The 15,562-nt window shown below is 39.6% G+C and overlaps 1 protein-coding gene across 5 annotated transcripts in view; it reads right to left on the bottom strand.

Annotated features, from left to right (window-relative positions):
* Nucleotides 1-15,562, bottom strand: part of FBXO16 (F-box protein 16) — a 44,856-nt gene continuing 29,294 nt past the window's right edge. For 2 of the 5 annotated variants that reach the window (XM_019733272.3, XM_088792550.1), the window contains 3 exons: nt 10,184-10,286; nt 733-758; nt 123-265 (listed from right to left, as the gene is read on the bottom strand). In XM_019733272.3, coding sequence (XP_019588831.1) covers nt 256-265; nt 733-758; nt 10,184-10,286 — 139 coding nt within the window. In that variant the 3' untranslated portion in view covers nt 123-255. Of the gene's footprint in view, nt 266-732; nt 759-9,885; nt 10,088-10,183; nt 10,287-15,562 lie in introns of those variants that run through there. The other 3 variants (XM_019733271.3, XM_088792549.1, XM_019733273.3) reach the window with 2 other exon arrangements.

Below are 15,562 nucleotides of genomic sequence, written 5' to 3'. Positions count from 1 at the left end.
TTTCCAATAGAGGAGTCAAGTAACATCTTATTCTCCAATGTGTAGAGCATCTTGTCCTTTCTAGAGAACTCTTTCCACATTTTTAAGTCAGCTTCAGCTCTGGAGCGTGGATGGGTCATGCCTGGAGCCCAGAGTGTCTCTGAAGATGCTGCATGAGAAGTTCCGCGGTTCCCTCGGTGGTTGGGAGCTCCATGAACTGCCGAGGAGGCCAGGCGAGACGAGTTGGAACGTGTAGAGGGGAACTGGGCTCTGTCCTCAGGGACACCTAGGGAGGAAAAAGATATCGGAGTGAGAGTCATTAAAACATCAGAGGAAGCTATGTAATTAAACTTATTTTAATGCTGTAAAACAAGCTTATAAAATCATAGGCCTGGATGGGATTTATTGAGACGCCCTCATTTCACCACCCCTCATCCCCATGCAATCTTTATGTTGAGCTACTAATAATAACTTCTTTAGTCTCCGGAGTGTGTTCACAACCACAATTTCATTTGCACCTCAAGAAAATTCTGAGGTAGGTAGGGAGGTATTAACAGCTCCTTTTTACAAATAAATGAAACCAAGAACAGGCCGTTTCAGTGCCAGCCTGAGTTCACAGAGCAAAAAGGTGATTCTCAGACCAGGCGAGTATTGGTAGAGTTCCCATACTTTGTGCTCCTTACTAATTTGTGCATGCACACATTCTCTCTCAAAAGGCAAATGCCACAGGTTGACATTCCAACCGAAACTCACAGTGAGAACGGATTTCTCCTCGACATCTGGCGGTGAACAGGAGAGGGAAGAGGAAAGAATGGAGAGAGCAAGAGAAAGAAATAATACGAGCTGAGTTTGCAGAGATCTTGTAAGTTTACCCTTATCTTGGCCCCTACTGTGTGCAGAGAGACATAAGGAGATCAAGCAGATATACAGGTACTATATATAACCTTCCCTGAACACAATCCCCCTCCTATTACTCCACAGCCAGCTGGCCAGTCCCAGCATTCAGATCATTTGTTATATCCCTCTCACGCTCTGATAAAAATGCTTGCGACACACAGGGTCACTATGAGTCTGAGACGTTTACTGAATCAGAAATGGCTTCAGCCAATGACTGCTGTCTCCTGTCCTCTTCGCCAGGAAACCAGGTCCCTCTGATTCCACAAAGATGCACCACACCAATTGGTCTTACCTCACGTGCTCTCTTTCCTCCTTCTCTAAATCTAACCTGTCCTTCTCCAAGAAGCTCGTCTGGACCCCCGAGGTGTCTGCCTCCTGAAGCCATCACTGTGGCTGACTTAGCACTGAGCACATGTGTGCTCTTGGGCATCAGTATCTGTTTCTGAAGGCAGTTATCTGTTTCCCCATGAGACTGCAAGCTGCCCGAGAGCAAAGCTGGAATCTCCTACCTCACTGAATCCACACTGCCTGCCTACAATAGGATCCATACATGTTTGCTGCTGATTTTACTGGGAAAGGGTAGGCAAACCTGGGGTTACACATAGCAAGCTATCTGAATCGAAGAGGAAAGGGAGACGAACTAAGAGCAAATAGTGTTCCCTGGGTCTCAGTGTTGTTCTAAGATCACCATAAGGTAAGACAACAAATAGAAGGGTTCCTTTGTGCTATTTTAGAAACAATGAAAACAAAATAATACCCGTTGAATGAAAAAAATGCCTAGCTCTCGGTGATACAAGAATGGGCTAGTCACACCTCACTTGTAACAGTTTTAAATTTAATCCTATTACTGTGCAAAGCTTATTTATCACTGCACTTGAGGAACCCCTTTCTCTTAAGTCCCCTGAGGGAGTTCACAGGCCCGGGCAGACTTCGCTGAAGCTCTTTTTTCGCTGTGGCAGGTCCCAGGGACTCCCCCACTCCACACACATTACACACACACACACACACACACACACACACACACACACACACCTCTTTGGGTAACTGTCACCACCTACTCAGACTATTGGGCTTCTCTCCCTTCAGGATGGGCTCTGGGAAGACGGTCTCCTTATATCCACCCTCCCTTGCTGTCCCTGAACACAGGTTCGTAGACCCCCTTCATTATAAGACTTTAATGTCAATCATTACAAGAGGAAAAAACAGAACAAAACCAAAATTAAAGGGGGAAAAACATGGGAAAGTTATATACAAGGGTACAAATCTGACAGTCCTGCATCTTGGTCTAGAGCATCTGACGATCTGTTGAAATAACTGGAAACTTCTACTTAAACCAGTGTTTGGGAGCTCTCCGGGCACAGAGCTCCTAAAACACTTGTAAATTCCAAGTGATACATTCAGTACTTAAAGAACTTACTCAGTCTTCCAATGGTTGTATTCGTCCATTTATAGATGAGCCATATTGATAAGTATTTAAGCTGTTCCCCATCTTTTTGCTCTTACAGACAATGCTGGTATAAACCACCTTTACATACGTGCAGATCTACCTGCTGTTGCCTGTTTTCTATTGGCTCATGGTGTCGACAACCCTGCAATCTACCAGTAATACCAGGGCTAGAGTATCACAGAGTATTCCTTCCTTCAACCTGCTCCTAGGAAGAGAGATGGCATCAGGTAATTAAAAAATATATATATATTCCTCTCATCAGTTGAACTTACTATTCTTTTTCTAGAGCTATTTACCCAATAATATTGCAACATGTTGTTATCATGTCTTTACATGGAAAGGACACAGAAGAGAAATGTAAGGCCACACTTTATACATCAGAATATTCCAGGATTCTCTTCTTGGCCTGCTTCCTGGGCAATCAGTGTCTAAATCTCCAACTGCTGGATTTATGTCTCTTGCCCCAGTCTCCCTCCTGAGTTCTTGGATCATATGTTCAGCTCTCTTCTGAATATGTACACTTGTGTCCCACAGGTATGTCACACCTGCCATGTCCTGCTGTGTTTGCAGTCTCAGTAGCGGTAGCAGGAACGTTAACACAAATTGCCCGACCCAGATACCTAGCAGTTATCCTTTACTTAATCGGAAACTTTCCCCTCCAGCCCGTAAGCACCTGGGGGGCAGGGACTGTGTCTTGTGATGGTTGTACCCCTAGTGCCTGGTTCAGTGCCTGAAAAATACTTGTTGGATAAACGAATAAGCATACGAACGATTCCTTCCTACTTCCATTTCACAGCAATGGCTAACACCACCGAGCAGGTGGACTTTGAAACAGGGAGGGAGAGACAATTCCTACCTTCAGGCTGGATGTCATTTTATTGGGCATAAAGGAGTGAGAATGGTGAGAGGCTACTGAGGCTGAGTGACCCAGGAGCGAGGAGGGTCCCACAAGAGGCTAAGGCCCAAGAAGGGCTATCAACAAGGCACAATTTGTATATGCCAGCTTGTATATATATACCTGTGTCTGTCACTGCTCACTGGAGTTGTTTTTGTTTTTGTTTTTTGTTTTCCATTCATGTTATTGGCAGAAATTAGCAAATGGTCATGGATGCAAACACCACCATTGGATAAATCCATGGATCACTTAAGAGTATAGATTAGGTAAAGGAGTATGTGGATACAGAAAGGAGATGACTATAGCATTAGCCATGACAGTGTGCCAATCATTGTAGAAACACCACCGTCAATAATAATAATTGCAAATATATGAATGGCAGGCATGGTGCTAAGAGTCCTACATTTATTATTTCATTTACTCTTCCCAAATCTGTGATGTGGTAAAGAAAGGTAAAGAACGTGACAATCTTTACTTTGTAGGAGACCCCACCTACCTACTCCCTTTAAAAAAAAAATCTACCCTCAATACTTTATTATGACTCCCAGTTCATCAGGGTTGAGGTGGTAATACTGCATATAAATATGGATTGTTGTGTTAAAAAATCATAAAAAGCCTTTTGTTTTAATCACATAAACACAGCTTCAACTCCTAAGCGTAGGCTGAGTAATAAATAAGGACCCCTATGATATAGGCTCTGAGTAGAGAGGAGATGGCTAGGGAGGGCCCGCCAACTGGGCTTTGCTTCTGGGAGAGTCTAAGAGGGCTGACTACTCATCCTGGCTTTAGGTGAATGGATGTTTAACCACAGGATGGAGCAGCTTCATGGACTTTTCCATCTGGGAATTTTGTGAGGTGGACCCCTGCCGTCCTTTTGTCTGCCTAGGAGCCCACAAGGCTTCTCAGACCAATCTGGTCACCCTTCCAGGGGGCCCCTGATTAGGTCAACACGTACATATGTACATTCGGAGAGGGTGCTCCCTTTTCCTCTCAGCTCACTCTGGTTCTGTGAGAAACAGAGGTGAGGTGTTAGGGAGAAACAATCAACACACTTTTAAAGAATCCACAGGCCTTTGTTCTTGGTTTATCTTTTAAGTAACGTTGGGGTAAAACTGTCAGTTGTGGAGGAAGGCTAAGCAACTCTAGCCAGGGTTTTGAACTTTAAATCCAAGACTTTGTGACGGCACCATTCCATCTCCCAAGTAGCTGAAATAAGGTTGGATGTGTTGCCAAATGTTCACAGGCCACCAAGTTCCAATGGTGGTTTGTTAGTGATGATTGTGAACTCCTATTTCAAAACATCCATGTCTTAGTAAATTGGTTTCTACTGTAGTTTGTGGTGAAATACCATGTTACTAAATGTTATACACATGCATATATACTACGTACATACAGATGTATTTTGAACCCCAGGAGTAACAGTGATTAAAATATCTGTCAACTAATATGTATATAAATAATACTATTACATAACTCATAAACACGGTTCTTCTCTTCTGGTAGATCCTAAAGGGAAGCCAATTTATGTCAATTATTTTGGGCCCATTCTAAATTTATGTCAAATATTGTGGCCCCAGTCTAAATAGTCAGTTAAAAAAGAACCAGGTAGAATCATTCCTAATGGAAATACAGAGTAATTTTTTATGTGCACCATGAGAAAACAAGACGCAACAAGACGGAACAAGTAAGCTACGCTCTTTAGAGACAAAGGAGATTTGCAAAGACGCTAAATGGGGTCCTTCCTGAGAGTTCATTTTGCCCCAGGATTCTTAGCAATTAGGCCTTTTCTTCTCTGAGGTTTCAAAAATTAAGAACAAATATTGTAGTTAGTAAGCGGTGAATGGCAGGCATGGTACTAAGAGTCCTACATTTATTATTTCATTTACTCTTCCCAAGTCTGTGATGTGGTAAAGAAAGGTAAAGAACGTGACAATCTTTACTTTGTAGGAGACCCCACCCCACCTACCATGGCACAGAACCCATGGCACTGAGTTCAACACACACCCACTGTTCAGTCTAGGAGAGTGGCATAAAAAAACCCAACACTGATGAGGAAAAGGCATGAGCGTATGTCCAGGCATGAGAGCGTACAGAGGCCATGCAGGAAAAGAAAACATAAGGCTTACATTTCATACAGCTGTGAATGCAACCACTTTTTCACACAGGGGAAACAGAAAAAGACAAAGATAAAGAAAACTGGGGCGGGGTGGGGCGGGGTGGGGGGGAGGCGCAGAGTAAAGGTAAAAGCAAGAAAGAGAAATTTATTCTACCGGTTGGAGCCTCCTTCTGGCTGCCTGGCTAACCTGACCCCTCATCAGCTTCTCGACAGCCGCTCACCATCAGCCCTGCCTTCTCGTTCCTTGCAGAGTCAGACTGAGATCTGGTGTGATTTTGACAGTTGCTACTGCTGCCGTTACCACTACCAGCTACTGTTTACTGACCACTTACTTTAAGCTAGGCACTGTGCTAAATACTTTACAGTCACCTCCCAACCCTGTGAGGTTAGTGCTGGGTCTAATTCCATTTTACGGATAAGAAACAGAGCCCGAGAGATGTTAATAACTTGGCCAAACTCACTGAACTACTAAAATTGTGGTTATTAGGCAGCGAACCCGGGCTGTTTAAGTTCCAAACCTATGCTCTTGGTCAGCAAAGAGTAAATCAGATGGTACTGAATGGGGGAGAACACAAACATGTATTGTACTTAACATGTACCTGTCATTTACCTGACAATCCTGCAAGAGAGGTATTGTTATTCCCATTTTACAGATGAAGAAACAGAGGCTCAGAGAGGTTAAGTAACTTACCCAAAACCATACTGTTTAGTAAAAAAAGCCCAGGCCTCTCTGACTGTGAAGCCCATATTCTTTTTTCTTCTTTCCCAGTGGAATTCTTGGGAATTTCACTGATTGATCTGAATAATCAAAAATCTCTCCTGTAGATATTTTTGGTTCTGCACATCCAAACCAAACAAAGACAATAAAACAAACACCTGGGGAGTTCATTAGAATTGAAAGTCTATTAAAGATTGCCTGCAAGGAGACTGCTGCATAAACTTTGTTTTGTAAATTCTTCTGCTTTAATCACTAATTATGTTTTCTGAAGTTCAAAGAAAAAGATGGGAGACAGAAACCAGTTTTCATTGGTTTATAACTAGGATTCATTAATATAAGGGATTCTTTTGGTTGTTCTATGTAAAGTCACTTTAGTCATAGCCGTGTCCCGCAGAGATCAGGAGCGAGGGAAGTGAATACAGTAGGAAACTGTAGGGTTCTTTGATCTGGACTTCAGTCTGGAATGGACCTGGAAGATGTTGGAATCCAAACTCTCATTTCATACATGGGAAAATGAAAACTCAAAGAGGTCGAGTGGCTGCTACGTTAATGGTAGAACTGAGGCTAGAAACCTGGTTTCTGATTCTTAAACCATTGCTCTTTCCATTACAGGAATCAGGGAACACTTTAGAGTATATGCTTTTCCCATCCCTTTTGACCCAGAGAGAGGAGAAAAAGTGAGAAAGGTTACAGAAGCATTTTCAGTAATCCAGACACTAAGAATCAAGTGATCCGGGAGAGAGGTGCAGAAGGTAACTGCAGAGGCTGGAGGTAGCAGGGCACAGGAAAAGATAAGGTCTTATCTAAAGCAATTAGAGTAAGCAGGCAATTAAAGGCTTTTGTTACTTGTATTACAGTGAGTGCTCTGAAACAACAAGCTTTTTGAAATCCATGCCCAAATCAGAACCTAGAAAGTGAGGACTTCTAACCTCCAAGCAAGAGTTCAGTGTGGGACAAAAGGTATTTGTTTTTATACTTAACTTGGTTGGAAAAAAAGAAAAAAAAAAGAACGTGAAACAAGATGTCAGCTGGGATCCTCTGAGTCCAATTCCAGGGTTTGGGAAGTCCAAGGCCCACCCCCTGGGTGTTTGTGAATTGACCCAAGGGGCTTTCCTTTATTTGAACTTCTAGACTTCTGAGATCTTGCTTTCATGTGTCAATTGAGTAGAATTTACTATAGACATGGAAGGCGGGGTTTACTTCCCAGCAATAGCATATAAATTTGATTGGATAGATGATATTAATTACTATCTAACACATTCTTGGCTTCTCTCCACTACCTCATCTCTGCACTGGCAGGCTTCTCTCTTCTCTCCCCTCACCACCCTACCCCTCCCCTCCCTCTTCCCTTCTTACAGGAGCAGAAACAACAAACTTTCCCTTCCTCTCATGTGGAGGTAAGGGCTTTCTCCCATGGAGACAGCTCCTCCTTTACCCTTCCCAAATAGGAATTGTGGGGCCAGCTGATAAGATTTTTTTAGTGTTTTTTTTTTCCACATCTTCACACAAGATGGAAAAATCTCTGGAGTTTAACTAAAATGGTACTTGGTTGTACTGTGGTGTTTATATTTTTCAATTGCTTTGTTCTGTATGGAATTTTATTATAATTAACAATATGGGCATTTCTTAATACGTATATCATTTTAATAAACAATCTTCAAAATTGTAAAGCATCCATGATCGGATCTAGGCTTTATCTTCCACCTGTGAGTCACATGAAAAGGTGGCTAAATGAAGCAGCTGTAACGAGGTGGCACTGGAATTGAAAGCCTGAGGAAATCAGGTCCCCTTCTCAGGGGTGGGCTCTGAAAACTCAAACCAATGAAATAACAGAAAACATCTGAGCTCACAGCAACACATGTGGATTTGAAACTGTTTCCCTAAGAATGTTTCTCTTTGTAGAGAGAACTGTCTTATCTGAAGGTGCTAAGTCATGACAGCTAAAAAGTGAATACGGTCCCAGTGGCCCGATCGCCTGGAGCGATCATCTAAGTCATATTCTTTGTACTTTTATGCTCCCGTGCTTTCTTTCTCTTCTACCCCTTCCATTCACAAAGCTTTAACTTCTCCGAGTATCACATACCTCGTTTTCTGCTTGGGTGTAGGGGAAGGGATACTTAAGTTCAGTTCTCAGGCACCTCGTCAGCGGCTTTGGGGTCTGTCCCTCTCATCCTTGCCTTTATAATATGTTCCCCTAAGTTCCACCGGCTCCCCAGTTTCTCTAGTTTCTCCTGAAATCCTCCTAGATAAACCTGTCTAACGGATGCCGGAACTTCCTATCAAATGAATACGTAATTTTCTCACCACAATCGCACGTCGGCTGTGTCCCTACCAAACTGTACAGCTGCAAGTTGTCAGAGTTCTGTTGACTCCCTACTCTCCGTATGTTGTCCCCTAATAGAGTTTCCTCAACACCCATTTCCTTTTCTTCCAGGCCCCACATCCAGGGTTTCTTCATTTTCTCAATCATCTGGCATCACGTAGGAGGTTGCTTGTTTCCTAGTAGGTATATGGCCCACAGTGAGGGCCACCTGCCACCTTGTGGAGACAAGGCCTTAGCCACACACACCCTGTGGCCCAAATAGCCGGTCATCATAGGCATCATCAGCAAGTCAAAGATCACTGCATACTTTTGGAGGGCTTAGTTATGCCGTATGCTCCTCAGCAAAACGACTAGGCATACATAGTGATTATATAATCAGTATATTTACATAAACAATACAAGTAACCCAATACAATCATGAGCTTCACTTATTAATAGCTTCCCAGTTCTCTATCATTGTTTCATTTACCCTGGTTTCCCTTTCAGCACAACTTTTTAAGTTTTCAATTGAGAATAAATATTCTAACTTCAGCAAGCCCTGCTAGTACATGACAGATGCTTAATGTCAAAGGCCCATGGTGAAGGCTTCTGTTTAGCCTTTGATTTTTGTTGTTGTTGTTTTAAGCCAGAGAAATGTTTGACTATGCTGATAATTTGTAAGCATACCTCACCACCGACTTTTATCATCTTCCAATTCCCTGTTCTCCCCCAGATTTCTCTTGTATTCCTGGCCTCGGAAGGACTTGGAAACCAAGCAGAAGCATGCCTGAATGGCCTATGTGATAAGCCTCATAAAGTTATTTTTCTCAATTAATGGTTTCCACTGACAATTTTACTGCTCTGCTTTAAGCTTCCCCATTCCCTTGGGCATTTGTACATCTGTCTGTGATAAGCCTCACCAGTCCAACAAAATTGGCCCCTCAGAATACAAACTGCCCTATTTTAAAAATCTCATCTCTCTCTCTATCTCTTTTTAAAATATAAAACTTGAAAATACATTTAAACAGAAAGTAATAGGGCTTTAAAGCAGAGCTATAAAAGTGATTTATTCATGAGTACATCCTTATTCTTCTCCCAGTTGACATCCATTTTATTTAATTTTCCTTGAGTATGTATCCTCAGATTTTTTCTAAATCTTTACTACAAATATGAACTTTTTTAGTCCACTCTTATTTCCTTCTACTTTGCTACAAAGACTCTCATATGTGCTGCAAGGGATCCATTGGGGGTACAGAGCCACAATTTGGAAAACTCTGCTATGTAATGATAATGCTCCCTAGTCACAATTACTGACTTTATTAGGTAGTCAATTAGCTATTTTTTCATTAGGGAAAGAAAAGTCCTCAATTCACTTTTTCTGAAGTTACTTGAAATGCACTTTTATAATCGTGCTCCACTGGTAGCAGGGAAGCATACCTTTTTCTTAGAACCTTCGTTCTAAAGAGAAGTAATTTCTATAGAGAAATTTCTATAGCCCCCCCCTTTCCCCAACCCAAAGAATTCACAGCAGAAGAAAGAACCAAATGATAATAATGTTCCCTTTAAATTGTACAGTTTTCAAAGGAGATTCATACACAATGGTTCATCTAGTCTTTTTTTTTGAACAGATGAGAAAACAGAGGCTCAGAGAGATTAAATAAAAGGTGCCTTCACGGTCACACAGCTTGTCAGTCAGTGTCAGAGACTGGGATTTAAACCACCACTTGATGATTCTGATTAAAAAAAACAAATTCAATTTTACAAATAGGATTAGAGATCCAACGATTTTCATTAACTTTATGGTGGGGAGTCTTGTAAGCAATACTCACCAGTGACTGTGCTTTTCTTAGCTTACATCTGTCCTGCAATTTATTTTTCTTATCATGTGATTGTCGGCTGGAACCTGGGATCATTTCATGTCTTTTCCTTCTTCTGTAAATTGGAAGGCATTGGAAAAATTACAAATAATCTTTTTAAAAATTTGTCAATTTGATGCTGTTGTTCCTGTGATTTAAAAGACTGTCTTCACTCAACTGGAAACAAGCCAAAATGTCTATCAGTAGAGAACTGGTTGAATAAACTCTGGCACATCCACACAATGGAGTATTATAAATTATAAAAAAGAAGGCAGAATATTTCTATACACAACTGTGGAGTGATCTCCAGGATATATTGTTACATGAGAAAAAAAAACAAAAACCAGAAAAGTGGATAAAGTGGTATGTATTGTATGCTACTATTTATCTTAAAATGGTGTGTGTGTGTGTGTGTGTGTGTGTGTGTGTGTGTGTATTTCCTTATGTTTTCTTTTAAATGGAAGGACTACACCATAACGTTTTGAAAAATGATTACCTATAAGTAGGATTCTTCAGTGACCCAATCAGGCACAAGGAACAGTAGGGAGGGGTAGGGACAGACTTCTCCAAATATACCTTGTTTTGTATATTTGACTTTGGAACCATCTCAATTTTCCTCAAAATTATAAAACAAAACAAAGAACACAATCCCTAAAATCTGAAAACAAAAAGAACCAAATGATCTTGTCTATCAAGTTGGTGGCATTAACACGCACAGAAGAATTACTTCATGGGACTTTAACATGGTGAATATTCTTAGTAGAATATATCCTTAGGACAAAAACGCAGGCAAAGGGATCTTAAACTGTTTTCAGTAGTCCTATTATTTGTTTTAATATTAGTATTTGTTTTCTAAAAATATATATATTAGGATAAAGTAGGGATCAGTAAACTACACCCCAGAGGCCAACAGCAGCCTGATGCCTGTTTTTATAAATGAAGTTTGATTGGAACATAGTCATGCTTATTTTTTGCATATTGTCTATGGCTATTTTCAGGCTACAATGGCAGAGTGGAGCAGTTGTGACAGAGATATGTCCTATTAAGCCTAATGTATTTGCTGTCTGGCTGTTTCCAGGATAAGTTCATCTACAATAATGGATTTAGGCAATAATCATCAATTGCCACTAATATCAAAAACGAGAGACAACCAGGTATTATGTGCTTTATGATGGGAATACATGACTATGATATACTCAAGCCTCTAGATCTTACCACCAGGATGGCCAAATACAGGAGACAGAGAAACATGTTAAGCTGCATGTTGGGAGTACAATCAGCAAAATTCAGAAGGTGAGAAGCTCTATAGGAAAAATGACCTGACTTCTATCACAAACAAATTGCAAGAGAAAGAAAAGAAAGGAAGGAGGGAGGGAAGGAAAGACGGAAGGAAGGAAGGAAGGAAAGAAGGAAGGAAGGAAAGGAAGGAAGGAAGGAAGGAAGGAAGGAAGGAAGGAAGGAAAGAAAGAAGGGAGGGAAGGAGAAACCTCTGGATAAAAAAATAAAAATAAAAAATGAAGACTTAAGTGACACATGGATCAAACGCAGTATGTATGCCTTATTTGGAACCTGATTAAAAACACTGTTAAAAAACATCAACCACTTATGAGACATCCAAGGAAACCTGGAAACTGACTTGATATTTGATTGATTATATTAAGGACTCATTCATTGATTTAGATGCCATTTAGTATCAAGTTATGATGTTTGGACAGAATCTATCTTTTAAGGATATGAACTGAAATATGTATGAATGAAATAATGTGATGTTTGGGTTTACCTCAAACGTAACCTAGTGGAAGGGAAGAGTGGGTGAGGAATAAATGAAACCAGATTGATCACGAGTTGAAACCTGTTAATGATGGTTACAAGGGGTTCTGTTCTCTCTACTTTTGTATATATTTCAATTTCCATTATAAAAAATTTTATTTTAAAAGATCAGTTTTGCCCAAATATTTCTTGCTGCTTAACTTTCAAAAATTTCCCTCAACTGTTAATTAAGAAATTTTAAATATACATAATAGTTGAAAGAATAGTACAGTGATTACCCATATATTCTCCAACTATATGCAGCAATTGATAATATTTTGCTTTATCTTTTATATCTATATGTATATCTATATCTATCTATCTATCTATCTATCTATCTATCTATCTATCTATCTATCTATCTATCTATCTATCTATGCCACACCGTAGGAAAGTAAATTGCAGACACTTCACCCCTAAATACTTCAGCACTCATCTCCTAAGATAAAGACACTTGCCTACGGTCACACTAGTATGAGCATACCTTAGAAAATGAACAGAAAACTTAAAAAATCATTTAATGCTCAGTTCATATCAGATTTCTGCAATTATCCCAAGAGTGCCTATGATAGTTCTTTTTTGAACCAAAATCCCATCTAGATCCAAACTGCATTTGCTTGTTATGTCTCATGTTCTAGAACATTTTCCCCACCTCTTCCTCCCCCCACCCCCCCACTGACTCTTTAAAGAGTCCAAGCATCAGTCTGTTTTGGTAATGCAGCACATGCACTTGAAAAAAAAATATATTCGTGGAATCGTCTATTTCTTTAGATCTGTCAATTTTGCCTTATGTACTTTGAGGCTTTGAAATTAGATAATATGCATTTGTAACAATTATGTCTTTCTGTTTAGTTGATCCTGTATCATTATGAATGTCCTTTTTTATCTTTGGTAATACTTTTTGTCTTGATGTGTATTTTACCTGATATTAATGGTCATTCTGGCATCTTATGCTTACTTTTTGCATGGCACATCTTATTTCATCACTTTATTTTTAAACCTATCTGTGTTATTATATTTAACGTGTGCCCCTTGTAAAAAGCATACAGTTGGGTCTTGCTTTCTTACCCATTCTGATTATCTCTGCCTTTTAATTACGTTGTTTAATGTAATTATTGCCTTTCACACAGGGTATTTGAGTCTCACAGAAAACTCGGGAGATGAAGAGTATATTTTGTTAATGTACCATTCATATTGCCTGAGTATATAAGTTTGCCTCTCTCTCATTTACCAGTCTAGTCCAGACGAAGGGCCACATTCAAACTCTTAAATACTATCGTCAGGGATCCATTAACAATACATAGTCAGTACATTCACAGTGGTTCAAAATCCAAGAGTTCAAAAGGCTACGTAGTGAAAACTTTCCTATCCATCTTGTCTTCAGCTTACACTTCTCCTCCTTGAAGGCAAATGACAGTATCAGTGTCTTGTATATATTCCAGAGATATTTTATGTACATATAAATATAAATATATATATTTTTTCTTTCACCTCTACCCATTTTAATGTAAATAATAGTACCTACTTTAAACTCTGTTTTATATCTTGTTCCCTCCCCCAGTACTTTCTAAATTATCAGCCAACTAATTGGACTTTTTCTAATACAAACAGATGAATGTAAAGTTCATGAATCAAAGGCTACACTTTGTTCAAAATCAAACATTTAGTGAATACTGTAATGCTAGTCAGCCGTGATGTAAAGATGAGTGAGGCATGCTCTGTGCCCTCAAAGAGCTCAACTTTTGCTTAATGAGGGATACCACTCTCATCTCATATCAACTCCAAAGAAACCCCAGTGGTCCTGAAAACACACTTGTAATCTGAATGTCCCCAAGTCAGCAAGCCTTCTGGGATAACCCTTTCCTTTATTAGCCAAATAATATAATTTTAGGAACCATCCCACAAAAGAAGTGCTTACTTGCTATGGGTCAGGCTCTGTTATAAGCATGTTACATAGACTAATCCTCACAGTGATCCTACTTTAGGTATCACATTATTTTACAGATGTGGAAATAGGCACAGAGAGGTTAAGAGCCTCCCCAGGGTCACACAGCTAGAAGTGTGGGAGTCTGAATTTGAATACAAGCAGTGTGACTCCACAGCCTGTACGCTGTCACTATCCTATGCTGCGTTGAGGTCACTGTGTTGAAATATATTCTAAAAACATGGCAGATGTATTAAAACATTCTCAAATATCTCAAAATTTGTTTAATTTCTTATTTATCGTGTGTGTTAATAAGTGAATACATATGTCTATACAGATACAGATGTATATTTTCTTACTTTTCTTTCTTTCTATATTATTAGGGATGGCATACTATAGATACTCTTTTGTAATGTGTTTTTCTCAGTTAACAATGTACCCTGGAAATCACTCCTTATCAGATCTTCCTCATTCATTTTTCACAGTTGCTTAGTACTGCCTGTGTGACTGGACCATAGATAGCTTATTCAACAAACACTCTCCTATATATGAGCATTTAAGTTATTTCCAATATTTTAAAATAAACAATGCTGCCATAAATATCCTTGTGCAGATGTAATTTTGGTATTTTCAACATTGATTACTTGAAGTGGGATTGCTGGGTCAAAATGTAAATACATATGATTTTTGCTAGGTATTGTCAAAATTATCTCCATAAGGTCTGTGCCAGTGTATATTCCCACTAGCAATGTATGAGGGGTACCTGTTTGCCCACAGTCTCACCAATAGAATATACTGTCAAACTTTAAAGTTTTTGTCAATCAGATAGTTGGAAAATTGTATCTCTTGTAACTCTGTGTAAAAAGCAACAATAAAAAAATGAATGAAATGTGTTAGTGGGAATGAGGTAGAAAAGACGACAGGGTGGGAATGGAGTGGAAGAAATGGGGCAGGAGGGTACTTCTCCGAGTATATGTTTTGTACACACTTTTTATATACTTTTACATACTTTTAACTTTAGAACCATGTAATATACCCACACTGAAGGAGATGCTAAAAAAGAAAGAACCCATGTAAATTTTGAACACAGTAATAAGAGTATGTACCTTCCGACTAAAGGCAAAAAGAACCATAAACAAATGTTGAATTCCGGTTAGATTGTCGTTGCTAATGGTATATGACTTTCAGAACTTGTAAGTAAATATATACTCTGTATGTGTGTGTATTTATACAATTATATAAACACAATTTTTATACAAGATTATATACGGCCATACAGTTGACCCTCGAACAACACCGGTTTATACTGTGTGAGTCCACTTATACATAGATTTTTTTTCAGTAAATATAGTTGTTCCTTTATATCCTGGTTGAGCATCTGTGGATTCAACCAACTGCAGATCAAAACCAGTTATTTTCGCATTCTCAGCCATGGATTCCCAACCACAGATTCCCACACCATTTTCCCTCGGCAGTTGGTTGACTCTGTGAATGTGAAGGGCTGGCTATCGTTAGGTTCTGGGGGGGGTCAAGAATTACACGCGGATTTTTTACTGTGTGGGGGTTGACACCCCTAATGCCTATGTTTTTCAAGGGTCAACTGTACAATACATAATATA

This window comes from Rhinolophus sinicus, chromosome 15 (genome assembly GCF_057876585.1).
Source record: "Rhinolophus sinicus isolate RSI-liver-muscle chromosome 15, RSI-T2T, whole genome shotgun sequence".
NCBI lineage: Eukaryota > Metazoa > Chordata > Mammalia > Chiroptera > Rhinolophidae > Rhinolophus > Rhinolophus sinicus.
The sequence above is the reverse complement of the archived record's forward strand: the minus strand, read 5'-3'. Positions and strand labels throughout refer to the sequence as shown.